The sequence below is a fragment of the Stegodyphus dumicola genome, chromosome 2 (genome assembly GCF_044657685.1).
Source record: "Stegodyphus dumicola isolate Sdum_Otavi_A_Nest chromosome 2, ASM4465768v1".
NCBI classification, from domain to species: Eukaryota; Metazoa; Arthropoda; class Arachnida; order Araneae; family Eresidae; genus Stegodyphus; species Stegodyphus dumicola.
In genome coordinates, this window is record NC_140769.1 from 201,469,526 (window position 1) to 201,483,970 (window position 14,445).

The window sequence follows — 14,445 nt, forward strand, 5'->3', positions numbered from 1 at the left end:
CTGGGATCTGGTTTCTGGAAATATCTGTTGCCAGGAAGAAACGAAGGCCCGTGAGGCTCGTATCTTGCATTTCCAGTTAAGCTTTTTTTTTTTTTCATTTTGAACGTTGCCACTTTCAGAACAAAATCAACAATTTCATAAAAAAAAACAAGCACTGGTATAAAAAGTACGTGTAGCCACAAATGCAAAATAAATAAATAAATAATACAAAATGCAAGAAAAAAAGGCTTTACATATTCATAAATATATACAACATTGTTCCTTCCTTAAGGACACCACGTTTCGGACAGTGCAATTTCCAAAACCTGGAAAAACTAAACCTCATTACCATAATGAGTCCAAGTATATCGTAGTTTCATTCTTTAGATTTAGTAGAAAGTGAACTTTGAATATCCATCATTACATCATTCAGCTTTTTTTATCACACGAAAGGGCTCATCATAAGATTCCTATAGCGTGAATGAGACCTTCGATGTCTCTTGAGGTTTCACAACCAGAGTCGATCTCTTTCCTTGAATTTCCGCTTCGTTGCATCGTATCTTCAGTTTATCCTTTTGCTCGCTGTGACAGTCTTTCTCCTAGCGAACCGACGAACGTCTTCTAAACGCGCTTGCAAATCCTCCAGGTGCTGCTCAAGTGAAGAAGGTTTTCCGGTGGCCGGTCCGAACAGCAGAACAATCGGCAAACGAAGATCGTAGCCAAAAATCATTTCCATTGGAGAACATCCAGTGCTCTTGTAAACGGCACTCCTATACTCTAGCAGGGTAATTTTCGGCTCTAACCCTCTTGGCTGCGGGATACGAAGAGAGAGAGAGATGGCCAAATATTGTGGACCATCTTTCTTAAATTAATTAAATTAAAACTCTTCACAATGCCACCCAGCTATGAATATAAAAGAGAGCTTTTGGTTTTTTTCGTGCCGAAAATTTTAAATAGTCTTTCAAATATGGCACATGTGAAGTTTGTTCCCTGGTAAGAGTGAATAAAGAGAGGCATTCCGAATCGTGAAATTCAGTACTCTACTATGCTATTTGCAAAAGTTGAAGCTTCTTTATCAGGAATGGCATAAACTTCTGGGCATTTACTAAAGTAGTTTATGACAGCTAGAATGTAATTATTACTCTTAGCTGTATGACTGAAAGGTCCGATAATGTCCAAAGCAATGTGCTCTAATGGTACTCCCGCACTGTAGCGCAGAATTCTTCCTCGTGTATATGTTTACCGGCCTTTTCGAGATCCCAAACAGGTATCATAATTTACACCACTTTCTATACCTTCTTCAGCCTTGTCCTAGAGGCAAAGGTCGAAAACATTACGAAGTGTTTTTATTACACCAAAATGACATCCAGTAGAGCTATTACGAAAGTCTAACAGAACACTAGGAACTTAAGATCTCGGTTGACAACTAAAAGTCTTTCTGTCATCAGATTCCCATTTGGGATCTATCTCACAGATAAAGAAAATCCCATTAAAGCCTTTCGTCGTCAGCCTAAAGATTGCCATTTCTTTCTATCTGGATTTTTCCTTTCTATTTTCCCATAATGGTATTAATGGTCGCAAATCTGGATCTTCTGTTTGGGCCTTTCTAACTTCTTCCCTGTTCCATGGATTAGTCTCTAATGTTATAGAGTTGGCGTTATTTTTTCTGACCACAGCTATTCTGCACAAGATGAATTTGAATTTGTGCTTTTCTGCACAAGATCTTCTTGGAAGTCCATGAGAATTTTCATGCGAAGTTGCTTTGCGATAACGAATTTAAATGTTATATTCCTGTAGCTGTTGTATCCATCTGACCACTTGACATTTCGCATTTTTTAAACTAAACATCCAACGTTATGGGGCATGGTCGATGTACAACCGGAATTTCCGACTGTATAGATAGTGATGAAAATGTTCTACTGCGTTCATGTTGGCTAGCAGTTTTTTTTTTTTTTTTTTTTTTTTTTTTTTTTTTTTCTGGTAACACAACAATTTTCTTCCGGCTATGAGAGGCTTTTACTAAAATAGACAATAATATGTCCTTGGCCATTATTAGCCAGTAGCTGCTCTTCAAATCTAGGATGGAAACTGTTTTTCCTGGCCCCTGGATGCTGCACCCGGAGACAGTTGTGCCCCCCATGCTCTCCCTAGCTACGACACTGATTTGATGTAGCACGAGCTTCTACAAATTTCGGGAAAGATTTTGAACGTTGCTATTCCCAGAACAACAAAATCTACAATTATATATAAAAAAAATACTAATATGAAAGAATACATGTGGCCACAAATAAAACAAATAAATAACTAACTAAATAGTACATTAACATAATAAAAACGATTTAATTATTTATAGATATGTGCAAGAATATTAATTTTAGGACATGTTTTAAGGACATCTTTTAGGACACATTCACATGACATATTTTTGCTTCAACTTACAAGCAAAATTCAAGCTAAAATGAGTTTCAGTAATGATTAAATTATCTTAAATGCTTACTTCATTTGCCTAAAATCCTCAGAACTAGTGATGACTGACCAAACAGTTCTGCCGTGGCACAAATTATTATGGAGAGTTGGCATCACAGGATTATGAGGAAAGTGTGTAGAACCATCGCAGTAGTCTAAAACCTGCAAAGAAATTTCATTTGAAATACAAGCTTAAGATTTTTATAATGTTATTTGTTAGAAAAACTAGTGAATTAAGGTTAAGTAGAAAATAAAACATTAAAAAATTATTTCCCTAACTCATTTAATTATGAATTCCTGGCGCGCAAATCTAGAGGTTTAAAATTCGAACCCTGATTTACATTGAGGAATTTTATGGCAGAAATTTACGATATTACCTTCTATTCCTCTTGCGGCTGAAATCTTATTCCACATGTTCAGAAACATGCTGCTTGAAATTTATCAGAGCCCGACTTGAAATTTATCCGACCATCCAGGGCCGGATTTACGTATAAGCTACACAAGCCATAGCTTAGAGTCCCCACTTTCTTGAGAGTCCCCCAAAATTAAAATATAGTGTAAATAGCATTAAAATATATTATAACAGATTACCCATATCTCAAATAGCTTACGGCCTTATCAAATCTAAATCTAGCTCTGCTCTTATCCGAAACCATCCAAGAGCCATCGAGTTTGAATGGCTATGTGGGGGCGTGCGTTTTTATGACTGAAAAAAATCTTGGAACTTGCTTCGATGCTTGTTTTGTATCGCCCTTCTTAATTTCTTTAATGTTTCACAATATCTCTCACTATTTATTGTTTTACTCCGTTAGAGGTAATCCACCAGAAGTACACCTTCCCTGTGCCATCTTTCTTGATGACAATGTTTGCAAACATTTCCTTGGTTTTCTGGGAGAACTTTTGTGACCCCACTCCATAGACTGTTGTTTTGTCTCATAAGTCACGAACTTTACCCAAGTCTTGTCTCCTGTTACGACACGATCAAGAAGTGATTCACCATGTTCGTGGTACGCCTCGAGAAATGTCAAAGCTGTTGCTATGCGCCGCTTTTTGTGGTCATCTGACAAGAGTGTGGGTACCCATCTGGCACAAAACTTGTAATAGCCTAGATCTTGCGTCACAACACCAAACAACAAAGTTCGTGAAATTTGAGGGAACTGTAGTGAGCTCTCCGAAATTGTGAAGCAGCATTAACAATGCTCGGCCAGCCACTTCGCGCTTCCTCGTGAACAATTTTTGCGACCAAAAATCTAATCACTGATCGCACTTCACAACTGGCGGGATTTTCTATTGCCGCACACATTTTGAACATTCACAGTGAACAAAGCAGAGGCAACACTCGCCAACGATTACAGCCGAATACTTAAGGATTCAGGAAACACTCCGACACCAAGACGAGGATGCTAGCGCCATCTCTCGCCGCACAGTGGCGAAACGTAAGTTACTTTCTGAATAGGCCTCATATGTCTAACACTTAATGATAAATATTTGTTTAGAACTTAAAATGAGTTGAAAATACAACGTAAAAAATTCCGTGACTGTACTAACAAATAAACGAAGAAAAATTAGAGCTCCACTCAATGCTTTGGTTTAATATGTTAAATGTAATTTTGCATCTCAATAGCAATTTTTGCATGGCATGACGGTCTTAGTCTTGTTTATATTTTTCGAAACGATTGACAGAAACACAATATTTCTTAGTCCATTAATGTTACATCTCCCTAACACAACCATTAACGATTCCGAAGGCCTTAGAAAGCATGGCGGTTGCTTTATACCGATGTTTATTTGCATGCTAAGAAATATGACTCACTTTTAGTAGTATTAAAATTTAGAAAGTTGTTAATCATGATAAGTCTGTGCCATAAAATACATTTTTATTTTTAGTTAAAATGTGATAAATGTATAATTTATGTTAATTTAAAATGTTGCGCATGTTTGAAAGAAGTTTGGATAAAAAAACAGGAAATTCTCAGATTGACAAACGGTTTGTGATTATTTGAACAGCAGCATGTGAATGACTTAAATGTTTTCATAAATATGAAAATTAAATCTAAAAATATTACAGTAATAAATAACTGTGAACTTTATACCAATAATGAATGTGCTTTTTGTGAATTATTTCAGTTAGCATCCCTCCCAGAATGCACGTGCATACGTGCATGTGCGGCAGTGTTACATATTTAGAAGACAATTAGTGTACTACAGACCTCTCTTCAGTGTTCTTCAATGAAAGGGTCGGGAGTTAAAAAAATATTGTTAGATAAAAAAGATTAGCGATTCCAAACCTATGTTTCCCGACGTTCTAAGGACTCCGCGTCCTAGGGGTTTCGAGACAACTTTAGGAAAATAAAATACATAAAAATTGAGTGAAATAAATAAGAGACAAAAACCAGAATCGAAATAAGAAAACTAGAAACTGCATTCTGAACGGAAGTCTACTAAGCTGAATTTAGAGCCTTCTCTAGCAGACAACTATTGATGTTGCTGTTTTGCTGCAATTAATTTAGCATTGTGCAATAAATCCAAAACTGTATAGCTCATTCTGAGGTTAAATTCGCCGGAGGAGATTTGCTCTCCTACTTCTTAAAGTTTGAACATTATTTTCAAACAGATGAATAGAAAATGGTCCATGACTTTAAATGGATAGTGAATGCGTTATGCTGGAAAAAAAGCTTAAAGTTACACCCGCCTTAATTTCAGCGGAATATGAGGTCTTCACAGATTTGACACACACATTGACCTAAAATTCATGTTTTAAAGCCTAATCATGTTTCTGCCAGATATTCACTCTACCAGAATTTGGCTGCATTTATAAGATGAAAAATATAGAGTCCTTTTAAATTCAGGTCCAGACAATTCGTATATATTATCAACAAGGTAACCCGAAAATAATGCAAAAATGCACTTGCCGGTGGTTCATTAATACTTATATGCTATTTTATGTTATGTGCACAGTAGAATCTTGATTATCCGATCTAAATGGGCCATGGTCTAATCGGATGATCCAGTAGGTCGGATGACGTGGAAAGTTACAAATACGACATTTAAAGTGACAAAATACATTCATTATTTCAAAAAATACGAACTTGAACAAACTAGAAGCTTGTATCATTCGTATCACAAAGAACGATCTACAAAGAACTATCAAAGCTGATGAAAAAAGTTGGTAATTAGCATTTGTTTGCCAGCTGTTTGACGTTTTCTTCTAACCAGATCTCGCAATCTCTGCAGAAGTAAAACCTCCATTGATAAAGTTTCTTCCAACTACTTCATGTATTTCAACGCTATCGACTTCGTGTCCTTCGATGGGAGAAATTCTGTCCTCGCTTTCTGCCGTCACTTCGTTTTCAATAATTGCATTTTTCTCATTCAGCAGCATGTTAGTGATTTTTTTTCATCTGCTATTTCATATTGCTGATCTTAAAAAAAAAAAAAAAAATCTTTGAAGATCCCATTGTTGCTTCATTACATCCAGGCACTCTTTTTAGCGTAGACAACGTGTGTTCCTAATTAGCTTTCTCAAGATCAACATTTTCCGGAAATTCTTCTTCCTACCCCTCACTCTCACTGAACAAAACTTTCCACGATTTTTAAATTGCTGTTGAGTTGAGACTTTCCGACGACTGAGACTATGTAATAGGCAATAGTTCAAACTTCTCAAACTCTCCATCGTATCTTCTATTCAATTAATAGAATTAATTAAAGTTAACAGAAGATTCTTGCGGTAATTCCTTTCTAAAGTTCTAAAACTTTCTTAGTAGGCTGATAAATTAGGCTGATAGATTGTCATGACATTTGGAAGTAAAAACATGGTTTTATTTCTCCGTCTTAAAGTTCTTCATTCGAGTAAGAAGAAGCATTATCCAACAGTAATAGCGCTTTTCTTGGCAAATTATTCTTTTTCAAAAGCTTGTTAGTCTGTGGCACAAAACCACTAAAAGACCGTTTTTTATAAACGTATCTAAACTCATCCAATCACTTTTCTGGTTAAAATATTTGACAGAAAGAGAATTTTTGGACATATTCTTGAAAGCTTTTGAATTTTTTTATTTTCATTTCATAGCAAATTCCATTTTAAGGTTTGCTGAGGCATTACTGTAGGCAATAAGATTCCTTACTCTTCTTTACTTCGCTTGAAGCTAGGTCTTGCAAATTCAGACTTATCTGCAAGTATTTTAGCAGGAATCATTTCGCAATTTAGTTTCGTCTCATCGCAAATAAATACTTGGCCACCAATCAAGCTTTTCTTGTTCAGTAACGTATGAAACATATCTCTGAAGCTTTCCATGGACTCATCTTTTGCTCAAAGCTTTTCTCCTCATACCATATCTTTCCTCCGACCTCTTGAGTCATGCAAAACTAGCTGTAAAATTAGGGCAAACTTCATTAAATTGGTTACGAATTTTAAGCTTTTTCGCATAAGATTGATCCAGATATTGAGACACATTTATCTGTGTGTTTAATAAATCAAAGAAACAAAGCTTCTAGTGTTTTCGTGCTAATATTTTTTATTGTTTTTCTTTGTACTATAGCGATAGTTGTCACTCGCCACTTTTTTATATCACACTACTTTTCTATACCTTTTTGGTTCCGTTTCCAGTCTCCTACGGTTTTCCTACGTTATGGTGTAGTGAGAATACGGCAAAGCACATTAGGACTATCTGCCTAAGGCTAGGAATGCTTTTGTTGAGGACTTTCTAAGGGAAACTGGCTCGAATACACTTTATACATGGGGAAAACCATGAAAACGCCCATGCAGCCAGCCCGTTCGCGGGATTCGAACCTCGGACCGTTCCTACGTTATAATAGCGTCATTTTAATAACGTTTCACCTTTATCCAATATCTTCAAAACTTTTAGCCTCTTTTCCCATAGAAGCAGCCTTTTTTTTTTTTTTTTTTTTTTTCCATCTTTGAAGCTATTACAACGCACCGCAGAACACAGAATATGTAACTACAACGTAAAAATATTGTACTGTAAGCCGAACATTGTCAGAAGACTGATCAGGTGCAGACTGCATGTAGAGTCATTACGTTTTTTTCCCCCCGAAAGCAGGAGAGATGATTCAATGAGCAACGCCTTCGTTGGGAATCGAACCACGGACCTCTGGAATACGCGCACAGCGGGCAGACATTACCCCATGAAGGCACGTTAAGAATGCGGGAGAAATACCTTATATACTCCCCCTGGCGATTGAGTTTAGGAGACCCAGTCGCCAAATCCTGGATGTAGAGAATCATCATCCACCAGTCTTTTAGTTCGGTCGTCACTGTAGAGTCATTAAGGGACTTTTCTAAGCAGGGTAGATGACTTAATGAGCAACGCCTTCGCCGGGAATCGAACCACGGACCTCTGGAATACGTGCCGAACGTGCAGACCACTACACTACGAAAGCACGCTAAGAAGGCGGGAGAAATACCTTACATACTGACTGCAGTGTTGTGACTCATGCTGATAGAATCTGGTTCAACAATGAAGTTCGCACGCTGCTTACTCGTGTTGAAACCGCGTCGATCAAACGGAAGGCCGAATTAGCGTAGGTCGGATGACTTGGACTATACTATAATTTAAGCTTATTGTTATAGTACGGTGTGTTCCAGTTATTGTTATAGTACGGTGTGTTCCAGCAAATTAGAATGGCGTTGTCTTCTGTAATTAATAATAAAATTTGAATAACAGGTAATAAAACTAAAGGAACTGAGAACATTCTATGGATATTTTTATTGCTGCTCTCACCAATAATGTAAAATCTGTTGTCGCGCACATGGTTTATTTTATTTAGCTTTGAATGAACTTTTGAGTACGGCCCGATTTTTACTGTAGCATGTGCACTGATAATGGTTTAGAATAAACTGAAACAACATGATAAATTTTAAAGTTTTAAACCTATTATTTAATGGCATGAATTTTGCACCAACTGTTTAAATAGTTGTTTACACCACTTACTCTCTCTTTTTGCTTAACATTACTCCTAAATATCTTCAGGAAATATCTTCAGGCAGAGTCCTGAAGGACTCCGCCAAAGATATTGTTTCTAAAAAGGGCTCTGCGAGTCAAAAGGCTTGGGAACTATGGTACAGCTGCGTATTGTAGAAGTGGGAGCCTTCAAGCAAATAGACGGTGTCACAGGATTTTTATTGCGTTGCAAGAAGGAAACTCATAGAGGACGAAACTGTTGGAGGATCCAATTTGCTTCCAAGACGACAACTCAACAGCGAACATTACCCGGCTGTACATCAACAGACATTTCCACGTCTGGCTTCTCGCTTTAGCGATTTGACTCGATTCCTCATATTTGAAGATTATTTGCTCTGGTATTGTTTGGAGAACAGAAATTTTTGGACGTCATTTGTGAACGACTCATGAATATAAGATTGCGATCAGCCGTGAAATACGTGCTATTCTACAGGATATGTTGAGACGTGTTAGGGAAGCATTTCCTTAACACTAAGAACAACGTATCGAAGAGAAAGAAGATATTTACTAGAAAGCAGTAATTTAAAGGTTCACTAATGTCTGTATTGCCTAAATTTATATACTATATAAATGTCTATCTTTGTATTATTGCTTCCTGACCACGTAAAATCACTCAGGCACTCACCGTTTTTCTACTGTAGACAAAATATGCGCCATTCTGTATAATTCTGAAGAAGCGAAATAAAGGTTAAATTTTACTAGTTATCGGAGTTAAGGTTGTGTTGCATCTATTACATCTATTAGTTCACTATCTGTTTCATTATTTCAATAAATCTACAACTCAAGACAGAAAATTATTATCATTATTTTACCTTAGATACATTCATGAACATCAAGGAAGATTTTAAATCTGTTTCGTTGAAGAAATTCTCAGGAAAAGAACAGACTGGAAGTCCATCTTCAAAATTTATGTTTCTGTTAAATAAAGAAAAGATAAATAAATTATTTAAACCCACAGGGAAAATTCTGCAAAATTCAATTTTTACTATTGATATTAGCAAAGTTTATGTTGTCTTCAAATATTTGCAGCGATATGAGTATGTTTCCTAGTCCAAAAACAGTAAATTTAAAACACTTGACTGAAATATAAAGAGAATATGTCGTATTTCAGATCCAGCCCTAATGTAAATGATCCAGCCCTAGTGTAACTGATCCAGCCCTAGAATAAATAATATCCATTTAGAGACTAAGGTCTTTAAGTGGATATCATTTATTTTTTTTTCTCAAAACCCACCAGCAGCGAGCGTTAAAGTCGCGTAAAGCAGCTAGTTTAATCCGAGCTCAAATTACGTAAATGGGCTGTGTGCATGGAAACTTTCCTGACTTTCCCTAGGTGAAATATAAGTACGAGTCAGTCTGTCCTAGACAGCCTTCTATGAATGCATCTATCCTTTTTAGATCCAATTGTGGGCTGTGCCGTACCTTGTACACAGTTAGGGACACCAAATGAGTCTTTTCCTTTTATTTACAATACACTAAGTAAATAATATCCACTTTGTGCTAAAAAGGAAAAAAAAACTATATTAACAGGAATAGAACTGCGGATTGTATAATTCGCTCTACTGAACATCCCGCCTTTCCCGCCGAAAGTCAGTCTGCAACTAACGTTTTCCTAAACCTAGAGGGTGCTGCTTGCTTTTAAAATTAACGTTTTAGGAGGGCTAGGTACTACACCTCTCTTCGGCAGATAGACGTCAAGTCAAAATTCTGATTCTGTTCTTTCCAACTAAGTAGCCATTTATGTACATTGGCTTGATGGTTTTTAGGCATGATAATTTGCACTCATTTGTAGGATGTAGTCTTGCAGCGCTCTCCTGTCAACATATTTTAAATGTGGGTATTGCAGGCATTTACCAGATACTCGGCTAAAGAACAGGTTCGGAAAGATCAAGACTTTTTAAGAGAGGAGGACTTTCTAAAAGAAATGAATTCATATTCACGCCACACAATCGTAAAACTATGGAAATTCCCATGCTAGGCAGCTCGTTCATCCGGATTATTAAAATATTAAAAAATCTAAATATGAAAAGATTTTAAACGTTAGCTAATATTTTGAATAATTCATAAAGAAAAATATAATTTGATGTTTAAATCGATGCTTCTTCAATTTAATTGAATTTACGTTTTGACTTATACACTACCCGACATTGAAAATGCAATGACGAGAAGAATGAAAATGCAATTACATGAATGACGGGGCTTGGCATCAAAGTCCAGGCATTTCTGTAGCAGAGTGTTAAGGCGGTATCCAAAGAAGACACGGGATTTCATTTTTTACTATTCCATATCTTTATTTCAATTTCAGAAGCAGATCAATATTCATTACTAAATAAGATTACTTTAAATTTACTGCGTCATAGAGGAAAGGAAGATGGGAGCAGCAGCCTAGGTTTTAACAGCACAGGGAGAGAGAAGCTTCTGTCCGCAAAATGACGCTCATTCGTTATTTATAGTAGCGGTTACGTAATAAGTTCGAATGTTCTCGAAGGTACTGGTCTATGGGGGAGATCCTAAATTGCGGAAAGTTAATTAGAGGTTGCCTGTTCGCGTAGAGCAAAGCCATTGTATTTTCTCTATTTTATATCTCCCCCCCCCTCAAAACAAGATTCCGAGCGAGCAAAGCATTAGTACATTAGTGAAGAAAGAAGTATGAGGAAAGACAAATAATATACAGGACATAGCTTACAGGCTTTAACTATGCCCTATCATAACTCAGGACCTTTCTCATATAATTATAAAATTTTGAATTATATAATTTTACAATAGAACCTATTACAGTCATAAAATCCTGAATTTTACTCAAAATGTCCATGGAAGTCATACAGTGTCTCACAAAAGTGATGGGACACTTGTGCTTTACAAAAGGAAACTGTAATAAAATAAATTAAAAAACATGTAAAAATTTTTGTGGTTGTGTTTCATACTTATATTTAGTAACAATTATTACATAACATACATTTTCTCAAAATATTAAAATATTAATTTAATAAAAATACAATTGTTTAGAACGGAGCAAAAAATGGCTCACATAAGTGATGGGACACCATTAGATACTACTACGTACTACAATAAAAATATGTTTGGGGGTTTTTTATTTTTACTTAAAAGCAATTGGCAATAATTTATAAAATCGTCTGCAGTATTTCTCTCCAGTTTGTTTTGGAATTTTTGTGTTTTTTAGCTCTGTGCAGCCATGAATGCTAATTGAAAAGAAACTTGGCCTGAAATTCGAAAATTAGTTATTAATCTGCATATTGAACGTGGAAAATCTATTAGAGAAACTGCTGAAACAGTTAACTTGAGAGTCATTCAACAGCTTCCAATATCATTAAACGATATAAAAAGAATTATATGATTCAGGATAAAAAAAGACCTGGTCGACCATGAAAGCTATCCAATCGAATAAAGCGAATTATCGTTCGAAATATTTAAAAAAATCCAAGAATGAGTGGTCCTAAAGTTGCTGCTGATTTACAAGCATTATATGGAGTAATTGTTAATCCTGAGACTATTAGAAGAGTAATTCGATCTGCTGGATATCACGGTAGAGCAGCCAGGAAAAAATTCTTCGTAAGTGAAAAGAATAGAAAACTCAGACTGGCTTTCGCAAAATCCAACATAAATAAGAATTCTGATTACTGGAATGAAGTTTTATTTGCTGATGAGAGTAAATTTAATATATTTGGTTCTGACGGTAGAATCTTGGTGTGGAGAAAACCCAGGGAACAGTTTCGCAAACAGAACTTGGTGCCAACAGTAAAACATGGTGGAGGAGGAGTTATGGTATGGGGGGTGTATGTTGTCCACTGGAGTTAGTAATCTTGTTTTTATTGACAGTATAATGGATCAGTACAAGTATATTGACATTTTAAATCAAAATTTGAAATCTTCAGCACGGAAATTGAACCTTCATAACGATTTTAAATTCTACCAGGACAATGACCCCAAGCACACTGCTTTGAACGTTAGACTCTGGCTGCTGTATAACTGTCCTGAAATAATAAAAACACCACCACAATCTCCAGACTTAAATCCCATAGAGTGGCAAGAATTGGAATCAAGATTTCGCAAACACACAATTTCTTCAAAACAACAATTAAAATCGGTGCTTCAAGAAAAATGGGGTAAAATCACAAAAAAATTAGTCGAATTCATCCGAAGAAGATAAAATCATGTTTTAAAAGTAAAAGGAAATCAACAAAATATTAAAACCTTTTAAAAAGCAAAATTTTTGGATAAATATTTGATGGAAAAGTAAGTGTCCCATTACTTATGTGAGCCATTTTTTGCTCCGTTCTAAACAATTGTATTTTCATTAAATTAATATTTTAATATTTTGAGAAAATGTATGCTATGTAATAATTGTTACTAAATTTAAATATGAAACACACCCACAAAAAATTTTTACATGTTTTTTTAATTTATTTTACTACAGTTTCCTTTTGTAAAGCATAAGTGTCCCATCACTTTTGTGAGACACTGTAAGTCCTTTTATAAAAATAGTTGAAATCGAATGAAATACTTTTTATAGTCTCTTGATGCCAGTAGGTCAGCTAATTTTTATCATGTGGAAGTTCACAAATATTATGCATTTTCCCCAATAAATATGGTTCCATAATAAATTTTGAATAGAAGATATTTAAAATTTGCTTTTCATATAAAACTTAGAAGATATACAATTTATAAATAATGTATTATGTGCATTCATTCTTCTCATCGTAGGTAATTATAACAATACATTGACATATTTTAAAGTAATTTGTACTATGATTCTAAACTAATGAGTGGACTGTACATCAAAACAACTAACTAATTTAGTTACAGTAATTAACTAAATTCAATTCTAATACATGCTCTGGAATGTTGCTTAGCCGAATCCAGATGGCCAAGTGAGAGTTTCTCTCCATATCCAATAAGTGGCGCTGTATACTAACTTAACATGCCGCCGCCCGTTGAAATTACAAATTTCAACATGTAAATTACAAACAAACATACAATTTAACAATTCAAGAAAAACTAATTCTCCAATACAATATGAAAACTAATAGATAATCTTTCATCATGAATATAATATAAAATATTATAAGCATTTAAGAACATTAACATTCACTAGGCTACAATCGAACTTATTCTTTAAAACAGTTCCATTTTTATGTAAAGCACAATTTTCAATAAGAACATAATAATGTAAACTAAGCATTATTATCCTGGATAGGTAATAAACAAATTTTACTAATACATCGAATATACACACCATTTGATGTTTTCACTTTAACAACTCTGGCCTTATTATCTTTACCAGGTAAAACTTCTAGAATTATAGCTACAGACCATTTAAAGGGGGGAAGATTATCTTCCTTTCTAACGCTGCTTTTAAATTTTCTTTATTAATAAACCATTTGGTGCGTTGTTGGAGATGATTTAAATAATCAGTTTGCCAACGTTTCCGAATAACTTGAATGAACTTGGTAATAACTTGCCATTTAGAAAGTCTATTATGTGTAAGATGAGACAAATCTGGTTCAGGATATGAAGTAATGGAATGTCCAATTAAAAAATGGCCCGACGTTAAGGCTTCAAAGTCATTTGCATCTGTTGATAATGGTAAAATTGGACGAGAATTGAGAATACCTTCGATTTGGATGACAACAATCAAAATTCTTCTAATGTTAATTTATAACTGCCGATTATACGCTGAAGATGATATTTAAATGACTTAAAAATACCTGCTTCCCATAAACCACCGAAATTTGGTGGAATTAGTTTCCAATTTATACCTTCAGATGTTAAGAAATCTGCTATGTCAGAATTATATTTAAGGACTAAGCTATGCATTAGTTCTGATTTTGAACCAACCATCTTAGTACCGTTATCTGACATTATGGTATTACATTTTCCACGTCTAGGAATAAATCTTTTAATAGTAGCAAGTAATGAATCCGCGGTTAAATCAGTTACTACCCCTAAATGTACTGCTTTAGTAGCTAAACATATGAATATAGCAACGTACACTTTTGCATAA

At 35.1% G+C, this 14,445-nt stretch overlaps 1 protein-coding gene across 5 annotated transcripts in view; it reads right to left on the bottom strand.

The window, feature by feature from the left end:
* Positions 1-14,445, bottom strand: part of LOC118187984 (calcium-activated chloride channel regulator 1-like) — a 101,217-nt gene that overhangs the window by 67,499 nt on the left and 19,273 nt on the right. For all 5 annotated transcript variants that reach the window (XM_085811633.1, XM_085811631.1, XM_085811632.1 and 2 more), the window contains 2 exons: positions 9,236-9,338; positions 2,477-2,607 (listed from right to left, as the gene is read on the bottom strand). In XM_085811633.1, coding sequence (XP_085667759.1) covers positions 2,477-2,607; positions 9,236-9,338 — 234 coding nt within the window. The remainder of the gene's footprint in view (positions 1-2,476; positions 2,608-9,235; positions 9,339-14,445) is intronic.